Source organism: Meriones unguiculatus, chromosome 10, assembly GCF_030254825.1.
Source record: "Meriones unguiculatus strain TT.TT164.6M chromosome 10, Bangor_MerUng_6.1, whole genome shotgun sequence".
Lineage (NCBI taxonomy): Eukaryota > Metazoa > Chordata > Mammalia > Rodentia > Muridae > Meriones > Meriones unguiculatus.
In genome coordinates this window covers 110,035,637-110,052,673 of record NC_083358.1, presented here as the reverse complement: position 1 = coordinate 110,052,673, position 17,037 = coordinate 110,035,637, and the positions used below count along the sequence as shown (strand labels likewise).

Below are 17,037 nucleotides of genomic sequence, written 5' to 3'. Positions count from 1 at the left end.
GGCTGTCCACCTGAGGGAAGCTTGGGCATTCAGCGAGACTGCCTTAAAACCAACCAAACAAGATTTTGTTTTGTTTTGTTTTTTGAGATTGTAGCTCTCTAAGTAGCCCTGGCACTATGTAGAACGCACTAAGTAGAGCTTCAACTCAGAGATCCAACTGTCCCCACCTCCTCAGCATACCACAACACCTAGCAGAGACTCTTGAAAACATCAAAGTGAAGATTTCAGAGGACCTGAAAAGAGTATGGAGCAACAGGCCAAGAAACCAACCTCAAATTCATTATTTGCAAAGGCTCTCCAACTACAGCTGAGAAACTAGGGCTGAGAACAGCTGACCCCTCATTCATCTCCTCCAAAGGTGGAGTCTGAGGTAAGACATCAGGACGCCCAAGGTGTACATCTGGAGAAAAAAGGGAAATAAAATCAATCAATGAATAAGGAATGAATCAATAAATGAAGGACAGTATGGACAGGGGAAAAACAAGAAAATCTGTAGTGATGTAGGGGCATGGTGACTCATTCCTATAAACCCAGTACCCTGGGAGGATGAAAAAGAAGGGTCATAAGGTTGAGGTCAGCTTGGGCTACATACATAGTGAATTCTAGAACTGCCTGGGCTACACAGTGAGACCCTGTCTCAAAACAAAGAACAACCAGGCAGTGGTGGTGCACGCCTTTCGTCCCAGTACTCAGGGGCAAAGGCAGGCAGACCTCTGTGAGTATGAGGCCAGCCTGGTCTACAGACTGAGTTCCAGAGCAGTCAGGCTACAGAGAAATCCTGCCTCTAAAAACCAAAAAACAAAACCAACCAATACCAAGCAGGTTAGTTTTACTGCATAGAAACGGGGCATAGAGGTCCTGGCCAGAGGAGAAGGGGAGTGTCCAATGCAAGGGGACCCAGCCCTGGCGCTGACCTGGCTCCACTTCCGCCTTTGTTGTCACTTGTGCTTTATGCTCCCCAGAGACCGATGGCTGGAAAGTAATGCAGGAGTTGCCGCTGGGGCCTGATCGCCGAGAGAAAGATGAGCCAGACCGAAACTTTTTGGAAGGAGAAGGCTTCACTTCAAAAGGGAAAGAGAAAGCCTACTTAGCACCCACCTCAGAAACCATCACCAAGACAGACACCAACACACACCCAAAGCTGTTCTGAAGAAAAGGCAGAAAAAGGGTTAACATCAGAAAAGACGGCCCACAAAGTACTACTCAGAGCAGAGGGTCAAGTCACCTCACTCTGGAAAGAAACACAACACCTACAATGAAGCGACACAAGCGCAGCCCTCTCTGGCTCAGCTTTCACAGGGGAGACTCTTGCTCTTGACCAGCATCACCCAGTAACCCTAGAGGCGGCACATCTCTCTAGCCCTTCCCAGAAGATGCAAAAAGCACTGTAACCTACACGGCTTCACTCTGGACACATCTCTGCACCTCGCTGCCTATCTGTGGCGTCTAAGTCTTCTTCACCTCCACGTGGCAAAACTGATGCCTCTGATGAGAGGACAGGAGGACCTGGAATCTGCCAGTCCAACACAGAAAGTATGAAAAACAAACACTTGCACTCTGTGTTGAGAAAGCTGATGGGAAACACTAAAAATTCCAACTGTCAGCAAGGCTGACGGCTGCACCTGAACTAATCTGAGAATTTCTGGCACCTGGACATGGAAAGAACATGGCTAACATCCTTGCCTGTTCTTCCTCCACAGAAGTTTGCTTCTAGACAGCTAAGCCTGTGCCACGCAGTCTATCCACAGCTACACGGTTTTGTTTTGTTTTTGTTTTTCCATTCCCACCAATTCCCCCAGAAAGGGCCCTCACCTCAACGACACATGTAGGGAGAGCCAGGGGGAGCAGCAGCTCGGAAACGACTGGGACAGACAGTGACTGACACAAGGACGAGAAGCAGCGCTCACAGGATGCAGGCACAGCAGGAGAGGCCTTGGCAGCCCCCTGACAGAGGTGCCCTGGCCCCCATCTCTTGGGGTAAGGGAGCCACGGGGGGTCATCTGGTAGAAGGCACTTACAGGGGATCTTTTTGAACACCGTGTTGCACATGAAGCGCTGGAACCGCTCGGCATAGAAGCCTGGACGATGCACTGACACTGTGTCCTGTGGAACAGAGGACATGACTACAGGGTTAAACAGAGGCCAGCAAGAGGCTGTGTCATCCAAGGGCCACGTCCCTCAGACGGAAACCCCTACCATAAGGGTAAACCCAGAAATGAAGTAAATAATACACAGAAGAACCTGAAGAGCAAATGGCAAGCACTACAGACAGACGCAGGACGGGGGCCTTCAGCTGACTCACTCACCCCATCATGGACCAGTGCCTTCCAGGAGTGCTCCAACTTCTTAACAAACCTGCCAAGAAACCCATGTACCACACATTATTAATAAATCAAAGACTGTAGTGATTGCTTATTTTAGAGAGCTTAAAGAAGCTATGATAGCTGAAAACCTTGAACAGGTAAACACTGGACAAGTATATCCACCATGGTATACTGGCTTTCCAAAGAACCACTTTTTCTACCCAGAAACCAATGTTGCTAATTAGCTAAGCCAATTATTCCCCAATGAGGGAAGGGCAGTTTCTAAGTCACTGACCAGTCAGGGGAAATGAGCAGGACAGTTCAGTGATGGAACACTAGCCTATATATGAGGGCCTGGGTTCAATTGCTAGAAAAGGCAGGGTACGCTTAGTGGCACATGCCTGTAACCAAGCAACTGGGAGATTGGGTCTGGAAAAATACCATGAGCCCAGATCTGCCTGAGCTACAACGTGAGGCCTTGTCTGAAAAACAAAAACAATAACCCAGAACAAATAAACAAGAGAGAAAAAGAGAAAAAGCTAGAGGAATAGGTGTGTAAAGCTGAAAAAGTCCAGCTACACTGTGTCAGCCGGCTAGCTCAGCCGGCTCAGTGGGTAAAGGTGCTTGCCACCAAGCCTGACGACCTGAATTTAATCCCCAGAATCCACACGATCGAGAGAACCGACTTCCACAAGTTGTGCTCTGGCCTTCACATGCCCACTGCAGTTTAAACATACACAAACACACACACAGCAAGTAAATGTAAACAGTTTTAGTTAGATAATAATCAGTAAGTCAACTACTGAAGAATTAGTCCGCGTTTGTACCTGCAGTGGTTCAGGACCAAAAGTGGAGCCTAACATTTGCAGCAACTGCCTCAGCACTTCAGGGCCTTAAGTTCCGCAGACTGCTCGATTTTACATAACACAGATCTTCGTCTTCCTCTGTGGAAGTGAGACTGTTCCCAGCTCGCCTTATGTGGAGGATGACTCAACCCACAGGTTTCTCACAGAGTCATGGCAGATGGCGTCCTCCACCCTATCTGAGGACTGACTAAGCATTCCACAGAGTAGAGATCATGTTGAAGAGGCGGTGAAGCAGAAAAACCAGAGAATAAGACACCTAAAATCTATGGGTAACCAGACTGTGACTCATGGTTGCATCAGAGAGAACTTTACAAAGAACACATCTAAAAAAAGTGTGCTGGGGACTAAAGAGGCAGCTCAGCAGTTAAGAGCACTGGCTGCTCTTGCAGAGGATCTGGGGACAGTTCCCAGCACCCACGTGGCAGCTCACAACCACCTGTAACTCCAGCCCTGGCAGATCCAACGCCCTCCTCTGACCTCCATGGGCACCAGACAATATACTGGTGCGCATACATAGACAAAAGGCAAAACACATTCATAAGATGAAAAAAAAAATTTAAACCAGCTCAATGTCCCCTTTCTTCTAATCTGTGCTCCATGTGTCCTCACCTGTAGGACTGCAGAATATCAATGATGCCAATATAAAGCAGGAGCCTCTCCCCTTTGTTGTTCCGGGCAGGGATGCCGCCCATGCTGGGGAAAACAAAGGAAGAATTAGAACACCCTGTCACGAGCAGGGCAACGCTCCTCCTAACTATGCACAGGTAACTATCAGCTGAACATGACCGATCATTCTCCAGACTAGGAGCCTCTTCATTGTGAATTAGAATCTCCCTGCTCCTCTCCCACAGAGCTCCAAAAAGCCTAAAACCACTACTCAGCAATTTTGGGACTACTCCCCAAATAAAAACAAACATGCTGGTACTTTTGTATCTTAGTTTGTTCCCACAAGGACACTTTTCTTGGCAGTTGTGGTACAAAACAACGACTAAAAATGAAACCATTTGAAACTTTTAGTAACCATACTCACTGCATAAACCCAAGACAGTAAGAAAGAAGCCTTCAGCAAAGAAGCCTACAATACGCTGTGATAAAAGTTCTAATGTCATTTATAGATATGCATCTAAGCTCTAAGTGTTAGCAGTTTCATCTTAGGCAGCCTTTCCCACGACAAACTCAGACATTTCCTTTCCTCTTCTATTCTAAAAGATCAATGGCTCCCCGGCTGCTGACACTGCTGCCTTACTGTCAAATCAAAGCTACTCTTCTCCAGACAGTAGGTGCCTTCAAGAGAAAGAATGATGAGACCAGGTGTGACTGGTCATTGTTCCAGGCCCACTCACTGGTCCTCAGTCTCCACGGTGCCACCCCGTCGAGCCTCGCCCTGGATAGATTCCATTGCTGTGGAATAAAGTGCCTTCTGCGGAGCTGGTCTGCGAGTGTCAGCGGCATACTGGGCCTCACTGTTCACGGGCTCTCGTTGTGCATGATCCATGTTGTGGATTGACATCAAGAGACTGTAGTCCATTATCTTGAAGCTCTGTAGCACCTAATGAGGAGAGATGAACTCAGGATCAAAATGCGTGAGGTGAAAAAAAAAATTTATAAAGTGTCAAGGTTTCTTTCAGGTTACTTGACATGAAGTTTCTAGTGACCACAGGTTTGTCCTGTGCGCTTCCTACTCTTAGAGAACATCACTCTGGCAAGTCTTTATTTATACTCTTTTCCTTACCTTTCTCTCTCATTTGAATAACAGAACTTTTTTTCTTTTTCTTTTTGCAGTACTGAATACAGGTCTCTGATATATATCACTAAGCTATATACCCAGCCTCCCTTTACCCCTTACATTTTGAGATAGGGTCTCAACAATTTCCCCATTTTGGCCTTAAACCTGATTCTTCTTTTGCCTCCAAGTAACTGGAATTATAGGCCAAAACCACCAAGGTAAGCAATGCAACTTTCAAGTTCATCCTGTAATGAACATCTGTAACAACAGGCTGAGGATGCTGCTCAGCTGGTTGAATGCTTGCCTGGATGCTTGAAAATGTAATCCATTCACAGCACTGCATGGTGCCATAAGCCTGCAATCCCAGCACTTAGAAGGCAAGACCAGGTTTCAAGGTCATCTTTAGCTACATAGGGAGTACACTGATGGCTTGGGCTACCTGAGATTTCAAAAAAAACAAGGGGACAAAAAGTACATTGTGTGAAAGATGTGGATCAGAAAAGATCTGTGACAGGAATTTTTTGTTATCAGCTTCAATTTAGTGCAACATTTACTGAGTACAAATATAAAAATAAATGCAATACAATAATGCAGTACAAATGTTTACATGATAAAAGACCACAGAGAAGGCTTAAAAAACATCACTGAAATAGGCTCATGAACAACAAAGTGGAAATAAAAAATTAAGGCCAAGCAAATAAAGTGAGAAAAGACCGTTGCAAAAGCCTAGAACAGCCCGGCAGTGTTGGCACAGGCCTATAGTCCCAACACTCAGCAGAGGCAGGCAGATCTCTGTGAGTTCAAGGCCAGTCTGGTCTACAGAGTGAGTTCTAGGACAGTCAGGGCTACACAGAGAAATCCTGTCCCAAAAAACCAAACCAAAAAAGGAAAAGAAAAAAAAAAAAAAGCCTAGAGCAAGCAGTGATGGCACACACCTTTAAGGCAGAGGCAGGTGGATCTCTGAGTTCCAGGCCAGCCTCATCTAAACAGTGAGGTCCAGGAAGCCAGGGCAATAAAAAGAAACCCTGCCTTGAAAAACCTTAAAAAGGGCTGGAGAGATGGCTCAGCAGTAAGATACTGGCTGCTCTTCTGGAAGTCCTGAGTTCAAGTCCCAACAACTAAACAATGGCTCACTACTGTCTATAATATGATCTGATGCCTTCTTCTGGTGTACAGATAAATATACAAAAATAAACAAATCTTAAAAGAAAAACCTTAAAAAAAAAAATAAATAAAAAAAGCTAGAGAAAGAAGCACACACCAGGCACAAGGTGGTACAAGCTGATATAAAGCAAAGTGGCAGGTGTGGCCAATGAAGGAGGCTCAAAAGGGCACAACTACAGTGGGCATGATGTATCACACCTAGGACTGAACAGCATCGACAGTCAACCTGTTCTGCCACCTAGAACAGGGTGGAGAAGGGTCTACTATCAACTAAATGACCCACTTTACGGTGCTGTCCCAAACTGTCATAGTGGGTATGCAGAAAAAGATGAAGAGCAGCTGGCTACAACTGAGTATAATTTACAACTGGTGGCTCGTTTAGTTGAGCAGCTGTCTAGCCTTTGAAATTCAGACAAGCAGGAGACAGATTAAATGGGCATCATTGAGGACGCAGGAACAGATAAGGGCAAGGACATGACAACACAGAGAGGCAGAGCAGGGTGGAGTGCTCCAGTCATTTGCTGAGAAACAAGATGGGGAGGAGGTTGAAGAGCCTGGTGTAGGGCCAGGCACGCTGGTGCACGTTTATTCCCAGGACTTGGGAGGCAGAGACAGGCAGATCTCTGTGAGTTCAAGGCCAGCCTGGTCTATAGAGTGAGTTCCAGGACAGACAGGGCTACACAGAGAGACCCTATCTTGAAAAAAGACAAACAAGAGAGAAAGAGAGAGAAAAAGTGAGTAAATAAGCCTGGTGTAGAAAGCTGAGCATAATGGCTTTTACTTGTATTCCCCGAACTTGGGAAACAGAGTCAGGAGATCTATTGGAGGTTAGAGGTAATGAAATGCCTACTGGGAAGAACAGAAGATGGAATGAGTTAAACAAAAAATGGAATATTGATGGTCTAGACCAGCAGGTCTCAACTTGTGGGTCTCGACCCCTTTGCAGGTTGGACAACTCTTTCACAGGGGTCACCTGAGACCATTAGAAAAACAGATGATACAATTCATTAACAACAGCAAAATTATAGTTATGAAGTAACAAAAATAATTTTATGGTTGAGGTCACCACAGAATGAGAACTTGAGGCTCAGGGAGAGACTCTGTCTCAGAAAGTAAGATGGAGTGCCGTCAGGGAAGAACCAATGCTGACCTTGGTGTCCACACACAGGACTACGTGTCCAAGCACAGAGTCATATGAAAGGGACGGCAACTGTGCTCAGCTATGCTGTACATAGCAAGGTGCAGCTGCATATCACACACACACAGGTGACACTCCCCAAATAAACAACAAACAAATAAGTGCAGCCCAGGACACAGGTAGCTAAGGATCTGAGCTCCGTCTTCCATAGATGCAATGCCAGAGAATCACAAGGTTTTTCAATGAAAGTGATTTCTGTGGGAAAGGGAGACAGTGACTCACCAGACAGTCCCGCTGCAGAGTCTTACACAGAGCGCTGTGCATGTCAGCGTCTAAAAAGAGGCCATCAGGAATATCTTGAAGGAAGTCCAGGTCTTTGAAGGTGGGGAGAGTCTTCTCTCGCTCTTTCTGAGAAGCCCGTCGCTTGTAAGTCGAGCCCTTCAGGTCGTATTTCATGTGCATTTTGACTGACCGAGGTAAGAGATTGTTCATCACCACAATCCGTATGTTCTTGCCACCCGCTTGTACACAGTACAGTCCATAGAATTTGGGCAGCAGCGTTCGAGGGTTCTGGTTAAGATTCTAAGGCATAGAGGTGACAAGCAACAGGGCATGTTAGCTGACACTCAGTGACACTCAGGGCAAACACTGCACCCAGCACACTGTTCCCGTGCTTTACGAGGGGCTGGGCAAAATGTGGAGACCTACATGTTCCTTCAAAGTCTCTCTCCGAGTCTCAAAGAGCTCAAATAGAGAACAGCGTGAAGCCAAGCAAAGTGGTGGCTGCCTAGAATCTGATACCACAGAGGCAGAGGCAGCAGATTCAGGAATTCAAAACTGGCTTTGGGCTACACACAGAGAAACCCTGTCGGATACAAGCAGCGGCTGCTCTGCTGAGGACCGCCTCTTCTGAGACTGCTCCACACTCACCATGTAGTATCCTGGAAGCAGCTTCTGCAGAAACTCTGCCTCTTTATGCTGGACTGTCTTAATGATGAACTCGTCATCACTGGACACATAGAAAAGGGAGCCACTGGCTCCAGAATTGCAGAGTTCAATCAATGGCTCACTGCAAAGGGAATACTGAAAGGACAAGAAAACATCAAGCATCAAATATGCCAGGGCCTGCTCCGCATAGAAATTAGGTACAGATTCACATCCATTTTAAAGAACACTAAAGCAAACAGTGGAAGAAGGAAACTCCTTTGGATTATTCCTCTGATCTTAGAATCACACATTCTGCAATTACAAACTTACCAAGTAATCATCAGGCCGGATGCCAAAAAGCTCTCGAAAGTAACGGAAGGCAACAGGTGCATAGGTCTTGAAACGAAAGTCATTGTAGTGATGGGCCGGTGTCAGGTTGCTCCCTTCACTGTGGGATTAAATATAAAAAAAGCCTTAATTTGCCAGTCCCCAATAGTCATGGAATCCATCCTGAATAGATGCTGAAAGGGCAGCCCAATGTACACCTAAGAGACATGGGGATGGAGATGAGTCAACTTGTGGGTCAAAGGCACAACACAGGAGAATAAGACACAGGACTCGCACTGCCTCCTACCCAATGCATTAAGTCAACTGAAAGTTTATGTTTGTTTGAGACAACATCTCACTATGTAGCCATGGCCAGCCTCCAAGTCACAGGAAACAGCCTGTTTCTGCCTCACAAGTTGCTAGGGTTAAAGACACCACCAAATTCAACTAATTTTATTCTGTGTGTGAGTGTTTCACCTGCATGCATGTCTGTACCATGCATGCATGGTGCTTTTGAAGGCTAGAACAAAGTGTCAAATCCTTTGAACCGGACTACAAATAGTTGTAAGCCACAACATGGGTGCCAGGAAATGAATCCAGGTCTTCTGAAGGAGCAGCAAGTGCTCTAAAACACTGAGCCATTTATCCAGCTCTGAAAACATTTTTTTATATTACATTTATTCAGTGTGTGTGCTTGTGTGTATGCCCAGGCGTACAAGCCAACTTGGTACATACGCTGAAATCAGAGAACACCTACAGGAGTTTTCAGCCATCCTGTGGGTCCTGGGGTTCAAACTCAGGTTGTTAGGCTGAGCCATCTCACTAGCCTAAATAAGTCATTTGTTTGTTTGTTATACAAGACACTACACTGGCCAGAGGCATGCGGCTAAGTGTGCTCTCTAAATTCTCTAATCCTTTTACCCTATTTACAACGTTCAGGATTGACAATCTTAAATTAGTGCACTTAGACATGTGCCCTGAAGTTGATTTAAAAGTCGTCGTACCGTCTAGGGTACTCTCCTAAACATTAACTAGCCTCTGTACCTGGGAAAGAAGATGCTCTCCACCACGTAGAAGTCTTGCATGAGGACATCTCGCTCTGGTTTGGTGCTCAGGCTGCCCACAGTATGAGTGATGCCTAACTGGATGGCACCTTTCAAGGCTGATGAAGTTGTCTAAGAAACAGTAAAGAAATTACAGAAAAAAAAAACATTCTGGTATTAAGTCTAACCAAAGTCTGAGCATGGTTTCACAACGCTTATAATCCCAGGTGCAGAAGCAGGACTGCCTGAAACTCAAGGTCCAACAGAGACTTTTGTCTCTGTTTCAACTTCCAATCCCTAAAAATACAAAAGCCCAAACAAGCAAAATAAACAAGAGCTTGACCAAAAATAACTTAGGAGAAATTTGAGCATGGTATCATATACCTGAAATCCCACCACTTAAGTGGTTAAGACAAGACATTTATAAATTTGGGCAGGAGAGACAGCTCAGCAGTTGAGAACACTGTCTGCTCTTCTAGAGGTCCTGAGTTCAATTCCCAGCAACCACATGGTGGCTCACAACTATCTATAATAAGATCTGGTGCCCTCTTCTGGCACACAGGTATCCATGCATACACATATATACATATACATATATACATACGAAAAAAGAAAAAGAGAGAGAGAGAAAGAAGAGAAGAGAAGAGAAGAGAAGAGAAGAGAAGAGAAGAGAGAGAAAAAAAGAAAGAAAGAAAGAAAGAAAGAAAGAAAGAAAGAGAAAGAAAGAAAGAAAGAAAGAAAGAAAGAAAGAAAAGAAGAAGAAAGGAAAGAAAGAACGAAAGAAAGGAGAGAGAGAGAGAGAAAGAAAGAAAGAAAGAAAGAAAGAAAGAAAGAAAGAAGGAAGGAAGGAAGGAAGGAAGGAAGGAAGGAAAAAAGGGAGGAAAGGAGGAAGGGAGAGAGGGAGGGAGGGAGGGAAGGAAGGAAGGAAGGAAGGAAGGAAGGAAGGAGAGATGGAAGAGTCTTTAAAAAAATTAAAAGAAATTTACAAATTTAGGTCAGCTTGGGCTACACCTGGTCTTAAAAAAATAAACCAATCAACCAAACCCACCAAACTCATGGAGAAACTTGGCATCAAAAGCACTTGGAAGCCAATTCCCTTCTAATAGTTTAGATAAAACTAAGGTCAGCCCGGTCCTTTACACTGCAATTAAACCTAGAAACAATTAAGAAACAGTGAAGATTCAGAGCAGTAAGGCCTCCACTAGGAAAGAGCTTTGTATCACTCACTACCTGCCCTGGGGGTAGCTGGGCCCCTCCAAACATTTGATTCATCGGACAAAGATTAACAAGGATTCTGATTTGACTAAATAGTTATATAAGCTTTGATCCTCTGAAAGAATGACCAAGTGTTTCTTTCAAGAACATGATAGTAGGGGTTGGAGGGATGGCTCAGAGGTTAATAGCATGCATACATGCAGGCAGGACACTGTATACACAATATCTAGATAGATAGATAGATAGATAGATAGATAGATAGATAGATAGATAGATAGATAGATAGATAGATAGATTAGACATGCAGGCAGTATACTGCATACACAATAAATGAATGAATAAATCTTAAAGATAAAAACCTCTTAATTGAAAAAGAAAACATGGCCATGAATGGTGACACACACCTTTAATCCCAGCACTTGGGAGGCAGAGGTAAGTGAATCTCTATGCATTGGAGGCCATGTTGGTGTACACAGAGTTCCAACCTGTCAGGACTACATATGTGTGCATGTGTGTGTCACAACCATGTATCTTCAGTCGCAGGGGATTCAATTCCTTCTTGTACCAGGACACTGTACACATGTGGTGCACAGACATATATGCAGGCAGACCACCCATACATGCTGTTCTAGACTCACTTCCAGACTGGCCTGAAATTCACAGAGATCAGACTGCCCCTGCCTCCCCAAGTGCTGGGATCACAGGCATGCAATCCTTGCCTGGCTTAAAACACCATTCTCAATATCTACAAATTTGCTTGGTAATAATACTGGCAACTTGACACTAATATTTCAAATTAAGAATCAAAAAACTTTAAAAAAGGAGGGTGTACTAGAGGGATGATGGATGGCTCAGCAGTTAAGAGAACGAGCTGCTCTTCCAGAGGGCTCAGCCACCCATATGGTGGCTCACAATTGTCTGTAATCTCCAGAGGGGATCCAACACCCTCTCTGGTCTCTGTGGGCACCAGGCTTGAATGTGGTGCAAGCATACATGAAGGCAAAACACCTGTAACAGTAAATATACTACTAAATTAAAAAATAATAATAATAATCAGCCAGGTGGTGGTGGCATACACCTTTAGCCCAGCATTCAAGAGGCAGAGGTAGACGGACCTATCAGTTTGAGGCAGCCTGGTCTACGCTGAGCGAGTTCTAGGACAGCCAGAGCTGCATAGAGAAACCCCGTCTCACAAAACAACAAAAAGAGGGAGGGAGGGAAGAGAAGGAGGAAGGGAGACAGGAAAAAAGAAAGAAAGAGGAAGGAAGGAAGGAAGGAAGGAAGGAAGGAAGGAAGGAAGGAAGGAAGGAAACATCAAAATAAAAAATAATTATCAACGTAATTGTGAGAAATGTGAGAACAGTAAGATTTCAGAGGGAAAATGAACTAAGGTGATAACTGGGACCGGGGGATTACTCAAGAGCTAAGAGGACCTAGTCTCCAGAGGACCTAATTCAGTTCCTAGCACCACAACACCAGATTCACAGCAGCCTGTACTTCAAGCTCCAAGGGATCCAACGTCACATAGCCAGGTCAAGGCTAGCCTGGACTATCTCATGAGACCCTATCAAAGAAAAAGAGATAGAGAGAGACAAAGAGAGAGACAGAGACAGAGAAAGAGAGGCAGGCAGGGTCCCAGGCAGGTGTGGTGCTCAAGGTCAACCTCTGCTACACAGCTGAGTCGGAGACGAGTCTGAGGTATATAAAAGATGCACTCTCAAAACATAAGAAGAAAAAAAAGCCAGGTTTCCTCTGACAAGGGAAAAAGTGGTCTTTAAGCACTGGGCAATATATCTGTATCTAATAATGAAATCCAATTTCTTCTGACTCGATAAAAATATCAACCATGGCTGGGCATGGTGGTGCACACCTTTAATCCCAGCACTTGGGAAGCAGAGACAGGCAGATCTCTGTGAATTAGAGCTGACCTGGCCTACATAGTGAGTTTGAAGAAAGTCAGGGTTATGTAGCATGATCTTGTCTTAAAAAAAAAAAAAAAACTCGTTTTTTTCATTAGTAACAGTCTCCTTTAAATACATATAAAAAGAATTCATTCTTTATGAATTAAATTTTAAAACACAAATTACATTATGTTTACTGTCTATCATCAACAAATGGGCTTGGTATGGTGGTACAGGCCTTTAATTCCAGCACTTAGGAGTCAGATAGGCAGATCTCTGTGGGTCTGAGACAGCACGGACTACAAAGTAAATTCCAGGCCGGTCAAGACTACAAAGAGGGACTGTGGAGAGTATCAAGGACAGTACTGGCCAGGTGATTCATCCCTATAATCCCACTTTGTAAGAGGCTGAGGAAGAAAGACTACAAAGAGTCCAAGGCCAGCCTCAACTACACAGTGAATTCTAGGCCAGCCTGTGTTAAGAAAATACTTTTTAAAAAACAAAAACAAAAATAAAAACCAACAGGGTAACAGTGTTGCCCTTGGTTGTTGCTGCAAAGTAAGATGTTTCATCCAGCCTGTCCAAACTTACCTTTTTATATGTAGTCTCTCCAGAGGGATCAACACTTCTGTGGCCTATTTTCTTGACAGGTATGACAGAGGCATTAGGTCCCTAAAAGGAAAAAGATGAAGATTACTCTATGAATGCATGCAGTGTTGCACAGCTATAACCCTCGCTTTTGGGAGGATGAGTTAAAAGGACTGGTAACACAAGGCTGTCTTAGGCGTAGAAGAATGCCAAGTGTTAACCTGCAGCACAGAGCTGAGAAGGTCTCAAAAGCCCAAAAAAGATAACAGTTCTCATTCCCACACAATATGATAAACAGCTATAGTGATAGCATATAAAAATCACTGAGGAGGCTGGAAAGTTGCTCAGTAGTTAAGAGCAGCTGTTCCTCTTGCAGAGGACCCAGGCTTCCAAGCAGCATCCATAACTCTCATTCTGGGGCATCTGAAGTCCTCTTCTGGCCTCTTTGCACACCACCACGCACGTGGTGCCCAGTCATACACGCAGGCACACATTTATACGAGTAAAATAAACAACCACCCCTGCAGCCTGCAGTGGGAGAGGGCTCAGTTAAGAACACCAGCTGCTCCTCAGGAGGGCCTAAGGTAAGTCCCAGCCCCCACTCACAGCTCACAACTATCTGTAGCTCCAGTCCCAGGGGAATCCAACACTTCCTTTAGACCTCCGGGGTACCAGGCATGCATGTGTGCACACACATAAAGTAGATAAAACATTTATACACATAAAGCAAAATTCATCAATCTACAAAAAAGTTTAAAGAGTACTTTAAAAAGAGTAGAACTTGGCTGAGTTCCAAGACAACCGAGCTACAAAGAAAAAACCCAGTCTCAGAACACCAAAAAAAAAAAAAAAAAAACCTCAAAACTCTCTCACTAGGCAACCCTGCACTAGAATAATTCAGGAGATAACCCTACTTTTGCCTCCTGCAGGACATGGTAATGGATGCCCTTAATCCCAACACTAAGGAGCCAGAGGCAGGGAAAGCTCTATGAGTTCCAGGCCAGTCTGGTCTACATAGTTAAGACCCTGTCAATAATAACAACAGTAACTTTTAAAGGCTTTTCCTTATTTTTTATTTAAGTTCCACTGAGAAATTATCACCCATGTAACCTAGATAATTCTAACCTTGAATTCTAACTCAAGCAGAATTCTATTTAAAAAGAATTTACCTCTAGAACTGACCTAGCCATTTGAAGATTGAGACAATAAAATGGCTTCTTTGAGTAAGAAACTTAAGTACTTTGAAGAGATTTTTTTAACTTATTTTTATTTTGTGTGTACTGGTGTGTATTTGCCTACACATATGTCTGTGTGAGGGTGTCGGATCCCCTGGAACTGCAGGTACAGATAGTTGTGAGCTGTCATGTGAGCACCGGGTATCGAACCCAGGTCCTCTGGACAAGCACTCAGTGCTCTTAACCACTGAGGCATGTCTCCAGCGCCCAAAGAGACTTTTAAAAATTACGTTTTATTACAGTTATTTGTTGGGGGGGAGGGCCAGAGGACAACTTTCACGAGTTGGTTTTCTCCTTCCAAGGTATGGGTCCCAGGGGCCAAATTTAGGCACTTGTGTCCTCTGGCTCGACAGAAAATTCCTTTATTGTCTTGCCAGGTGTAGTGCCGCATACATTTAATCTCAGCACATAGGCAGAAGCAACTGGATCTATGAGTTCCAGGCCTGTTACAGATACACAGGCTGAGACCTTGTCTCAGAAAAACCAAAACACTGGCCAGGTGGTGGTGGCCTTTAATCCCAGCACTCAGGAGTCAGAGGCAGGTGGATCTCTGAGTTCAAGGTCAATCTGGCCTACAGAGCAAGTTCTAGGACAGCCAGGAATACACAGAGAAACCTTGCCTTGAAAAACAAAAAAACAAAACCCAAAATGCCTTTACAGGAGGAGCCATCTCACAAGGCTTGAAGAGATTCTCAAGTACATGATATGACTTTGGATTCCACCCACATAACAGTTCCAGAAATATGAGAGGAATAAAACCAGAGCAGAATCTAACCACCTATTCCCAGAAGTCAATATGCCAGTGTAACAAAACTCAAAGCTATTTTTCATGCCATTAATAACCATCATGTTAGGAAGTCAGAGAACAAGGCTAGTGAAAATGGTATGCCACAATCTTAAAAACTTTTTATTTAAGACAGGGTTTCTCTGTTTTTAGCCTGCCCTTAATGAAAGGATTTTTTTTTAAAGTAATGATCACCTATAAGCACAATCAGTACTTGGGAGGCTGGATGGCAGATGATCAATCTTGGTTCAAGTCCAGTTTTGATTACATACCAGGGTTTGAGCTATATGAGGTCTAAAATAATAACAATCAAAACAAACAAGAATGATATCACCTCAAAGATCTTGAAAGATATTCTAAGAGAAAAAAGCCTGAAATCTCAGAAAAAAAATCCTAGGCCAACTTTCTGAGGATCCTGACACAAGTACAAGAGTAAAGCTAAATGAAGTGGTGGGCTAGGAAATCTCTGTGCCTCTACACAGAGAAGAGGTACGTGCATCTGTAATCCCACTGTCAGGGAGGCTGGGGCAAGAAGACTGCCCACAGTCCCAGGTTAGCTTACACTAGACAGGAAGCACCAGGCACCAGGCTAGCCTAAGGACAGTGCGGTTCTGTCTCCAAAACAAGGCTCAGGCATACAGCTCAGCTGGTAGAGCCCCTGCTCAGCCTGCAAGAAGCCCTGATATGAGCTCAGTATAGTGGTACATGCCTGGAATACCAACCTTTTGGAGGGGGAAGTAGAGGATCTAGAGTTTAAGGCCACCTTCAGAGGCCTTAAAGCACACTGGGAGGCCAGACTTGGCTAAATGAGACCTGCCTCATTTACATACCTTGTACATAAAGAAACAAACAAATAAGCAAATAAGTAATCCAGTAAAACTCAAGACACAAAAGAAATAACCAATATAAGTTATGATAGCCAGATGTAGTGGCACACATCTTTAGTCCCAGAACTGTAGAGGCAGAGGCAGAGCTCTGTAAGTTTGAGGCCAGCCAGGGCTACACAGAAAAATCCATGTCAAAAAAACAAAACAACAACAAAAAGCTCACTCTGTCTCCTGGTCTCTCTCAGTCTCGTCTGTCTGTCTGTCTCTCCCTCTCTCTCTTTCTTGCTTGCTTGCTTGCTTTCTTTCTCTTTCTCTCTCTGCCCTCATAGCTCACTCGGGCTCTTACTCCTTTCCGTTTCCCCTCCTCGCAAATAAACCTTATACCAGGAAAAAAAAAAATCAACATATATGCTATACTGCATCAGAAATAGCTCAGCAGGGAAAGAGGATGCATGCAGCTTAAGCATGAAGAGCAGTGTTTGGATCCCCATGTAAGAGCTGGCAGATGCAGCAACCCACTGTATTTCGCACTTCAGAGGCAGAGACAAGATCACCAGAACAAGCTGGCTAGCTTGATTAGACCCAACTGCTGAGTTCCAAGCTCAGCAACAGACTCTGCCTCGATATATAAGGTGAAGGATCATGCACATTGTGTGTGCATGTATGTGGAGACAACCAATATCAATCTCCAATCTCTACACGTGCACCTGCAATGCTGCCACACACAAACATGCATCACACATACCATATACATTAAAAATAGAACAAACAAAAACAAACTGGGTGTGGTGGCACAGACCTTTAGCCCCAGGACTCAGAGGCAGGCGGATCATTGAGAGTTCCAGGCCAGCCAGGTCTGTTACACAGAAAAACTATGTCAAGAAAGAAAGAAGGGGATGGGGAGAGGGAAAGAGAAGAGAGAACGAGAGAAAGAGGAAGAGAGAAAGAGAGAAAGAGAGAAAGAGAGAAAGAGAGAGAAAGAGAGAAAGAGAG

The 17,037-nt window shown here is 44.4% G+C and overlaps 1 protein-coding gene across 4 annotated transcripts in view; it reads right to left on the bottom strand.

Moving 5' to 3' along the window:
- The window catches only part of Pip5k1a (phosphatidylinositol-4-phosphate 5-kinase type 1 alpha), a 43,197-nt gene that overhangs the window by 4,568 nt on the left and 21,592 nt on the right, over positions 1-17,037 (bottom strand). For all 4 annotated transcript variants that reach the window (XM_021656830.2, XM_021656831.2, XM_060393132.1 and 1 more), the window contains 11 exons: positions 13,202-13,282; positions 9,496-9,626; positions 8,455-8,572; positions 8,128-8,280; positions 7,480-7,779; positions 4,513-4,718; positions 3,779-3,862; positions 2,307-2,355; positions 2,019-2,103; positions 915-1,061; positions 271-400 (listed from right to left, as the gene is read on the bottom strand). In XM_021656830.2, the coding sequence (XP_021512505.1) occupies positions 271-400; positions 915-1,061; positions 2,019-2,103; positions 2,307-2,355; positions 3,779-3,862; positions 4,513-4,718; positions 7,480-7,779; positions 8,128-8,280; positions 8,455-8,572; positions 9,496-9,626; positions 13,202-13,282 (1,484 nt within the window). The remainder of the gene's footprint in view (positions 1-270; positions 401-914; positions 1,062-2,018; positions 2,104-2,306; positions 2,356-3,778; positions 3,863-4,512; positions 4,719-7,479; positions 7,780-8,127; positions 8,281-8,454; positions 8,573-9,495; positions 9,627-13,201; positions 13,283-17,037) is intronic.